General features: G+C 51.4%; 1 protein-coding gene across 23 annotated transcripts in view; it reads left to right on the plus strand.

Moving 5' to 3' along the window:
- Positions 1-312: 312 nt before the first annotated feature.
- The window catches only part of AAK1 (AP2 associated kinase 1), a 158,911-nt gene continuing 156,107 nt past the window's right edge, over positions 313-3,116 (plus strand). For 5 of the 23 annotated variants that reach the window (XM_073212077.1, XM_073212085.1, XM_073212117.1 and 2 more), the window contains exons 1-2: positions 736-1,206; positions 1,503-1,905. In XM_073212077.1, the coding sequence (XP_073068178.1) occupies positions 1,740-1,905 (166 nt within the window). In that variant the 5' untranslated portion in view covers positions 736-1,206; positions 1,503-1,739. Of the gene's footprint in view, positions 1,281-1,502; positions 1,906-3,031; positions 3,105-3,116 lie in introns of those variants that run through there. The other 18 variants (XM_073212075.1, XM_073212073.1, XM_073212099.1 and 15 more) reach the window with 8 other exon arrangements.

Genomic DNA, 3,116 nt, shown 5'->3' on the forward strand with positions numbered 1-3,116 from the left:
ATAAGCAGCGAGGGAATAATTTAAAGTAAAAAAGAAATAACAAAAGGCCAGCCTAGGGTTCTTGTGTAGACGGGTGTTAGTGCAGGTCAGGGCCACTCAGAGCTGGGCCAATTAAGGGTCACCGTCGGTAGACGAGCCCCAAAGTTTGGGCCGGGGCCAACGGGTTAGTCTCCAGATATCCTAGGATCTGACCTGCACACACGCTTTAAGTTCCACGGGGTTTGAGTCTCGGATTCCCAGATGAGACATCGTCCTTTTTAGCGTTCTCACAACACCTAGCTCGGAGCTGACCCCTGGGCCAGTTGCCGGTAACATCTGGGTGTAAAAGCAGCTTTTGAGGTTGGGGGCGGAAGGGCACTTATTTTATTTATGTTAGGGTTGGATTGCGGATGTGGCCTGTACCAACTATTAACAAAAATTTCCCGATCACCCTCTATCTTCCACCTTCTGTCCAGGTGACGGCGGTACGCCACGCCGGAGCTGCTAGTTGCTAAGCAGTTAACCGAGTCCTTCAGGTGTCAGCCTCCATCCGTTCGGAAACCACAACCCCCAGAATCCTCCGTGCAGGGACGTCAAGCCGCAAATAAGATAGCTCCAGAAGGTTGGAACATGCGGCAAGGTGGAAACCCTAGTCCCTAGCAGTTTCTTTACAGGATGTTTAAAAACCGAATCCCCATAAATGCGCCACCCTACTAACTACCTTCGAAGCCAAAGAGGCCACCGCCGTCAGCATTTCGTTCCTCCAGTGGCATCCTGGGAGTTGTAGTCCAGCCGCGGGGCTGCGCCGAACTACCTTTCCCATTGTGCCATGCAGGTCGGGCGATATCAACGTTCTTTTCCAAAACTCTCTCCGCACGGAGACCCCCTTTCCCTAGTCCTCCTCTGTGTGACCACTCCTTCCTGTCAGTCGCGAGCGAGACGGGGCCTCGGAGGACCCGGGACCCGCGCCGCCCCAAGAGACACTTCCGGCGGCGGTTCACTTCCTGGTTGGGTGGATGGAGCTGGGCGGGAGCGCGCGCGGGGGAGGGGCGGCGGGTCAGTCTCCGCCTGGCGCTCCGGGGATCAGCTGGCTGGCGGGCGCCGAGCGCGGCCCCGGCTCTAGCTGCAGCGCCGCCTCCTCTCCGCATCGCAGGCCGGGCCGGCGGCCGTGACAATGTTGCGGGGCTGGTAGCTGGTAACTGGGTGCCGGCCGCCGAGCCGACTCAAGTGGGTGCCGCCGGGATGCTGCCTCGCAGGGCTGCGGGGAGACCAGGGCGGAGGAGGAGGCAGTGCTCGGCTGGGTTAGCACAGCCCTAGCGGCCCGAATGCCTCCTTTTTCCGAGCCCTGTGCATAGGGATCCCGGTTTCTGGGGCCAGGGATTCGTTTTCAACGCTAGGGTTTTTCTTGCTAAGAAAATGCATGAAGCGTTTCCCCAGGATGAAGGCTTTTGCTACCCCAAGGACTCAGCAGTTGAATATTTAAGTGTGTTACTGATTCATCCTCTCTTCCTCTGTCATCACAGGTTGAAACTTACACGAATCGCTCTCGAGGAGGAGGGGACCGCCGTGCGATTGACACGCATATTCCTATAGGCATCCTGCCTCAGCCCCCACCCCCACGGCCGGATTCGGGTGGCTCCTCCGAGCTGAAATCTGAGAAGAAATCCTCGAATCTCTTGTTTTCTTTAAAAAAAAAAAAAAAAAAAAAGAGAAAAAAATCTAGAAACCGTCGGTATTTTGCTTTACTGCTTCCTATCCGCATGATGAAGAAGTTTTTCGACTCCCGGCGAGAGCAGGGCGGCTCTGGCCTGGGCTCCGGCTCTAGCGGAGGTGGGGGCAGCACCTCGGGCCTGGGCAGTGGCTACATCGGAAGGGTCTTTGGCCTTGGGCGACAGCAAGTCACTGTGGACGAGGTGTTGGCGGAAGGTACGGTGGGACTCTCTTCAGTGCGCCGTAAATTAAAATCTTGTGCTGATGCAGCAAGACTCGGATTTCTAGTTGTTGAATGTATGAATGGGTTTTGACCAGTTTACCCTCCCTTCCCCCTTATCTTGCGCTGTGAATCATTGTCCTTGAGAAATTTAAAACAGATTTGAAAGTGACAGGGCTTATGGGGTACCGGGAGGTTGCCGGAAATTGTTTACCTCGGTGGCCTTTCATTTCAAAAAAAAATATTGACAAGCCAAATCTTGTCTGCTTCACCAAATTAGAAGGATCAGACGAACAAACACATGTGTGAAAACGTAAAGCTTCAGGTCAAATGTAGGGTGGTGGGCTGCTTGTCATCCTCCTAAACGTTAAATCTTGATGTGAGGACTGCAGGGTCGGGATGGAGGATCTTTAAGAGGAGAGAGGGTTTCCCCTTCTCCTTCCCAACTTTCCCACTCTCATGAGCAGGCGTTGGAAGAAGAGAGGATTTTCAGAGAATGGGAATGTGTTTTTCTAAGAGCTAAGGCTCTTGATGGATTTGACTAGGTTTGTTTCCTGACCCAATGGATCTGACTAGGTTTGTTTCCTGTAATCAGGTCCCCAGGATGTAGCTAAGATAACAGAAATTACATGAAATGAATGTGGTTATTTTGAAATCAGTGTAGTAGGCCCCTCTTCCTCCTGTATTAGGTTTTTTGTTTTTTAAATTTTTTTCCCCATAAGGATTACTTGAGAGTGGCATCTGATTTTTGCTTTGCCTCTGTTTGGAGAGAATGTTCTTTAGATCTGTGTAAATTCCATACATGTGTGTTCATTTGTGTATCTATAGATTTGTAGCTATATATTTTTATCCCCAGGCTTTCTGGAAATCTTTGCATGTCTCTTTTGGTAACCTTAACCTTGACCTTTCTAATTATGCCACACTTATACTTTACACAGTCCATTGCCTGCTTGTGTGCTTTTATTTTTAATAAAAGCAGCAATTTCCTTGGCATGAAGCTATTCAAACTAATTGGATAGGGCCAACCTGCTGTAGGTTGTGTTATTGGCTGAAGGGGGTGGGGAAAGAGGAGGCCTCTTTCACTGCAATGAGGGGGTAGTGGTGGGGGAACAGTTTATTAGCCAGAGGAGGAGGCTTTCCGCAAGCTGAGGTTGAAGCCAGGGTCCCAACCTGGGCTTTGGAAATGCCTGTCATGGTGAGTGTTGCA

Source organism: Manis javanica, chromosome 1 (genome assembly GCF_040802235.1).
Source record: "Manis javanica isolate MJ-LG chromosome 1, MJ_LKY, whole genome shotgun sequence".
NCBI classification, from domain to species: Eukaryota; Metazoa; Chordata; class Mammalia; order Pholidota; family Manidae; genus Manis; species Manis javanica.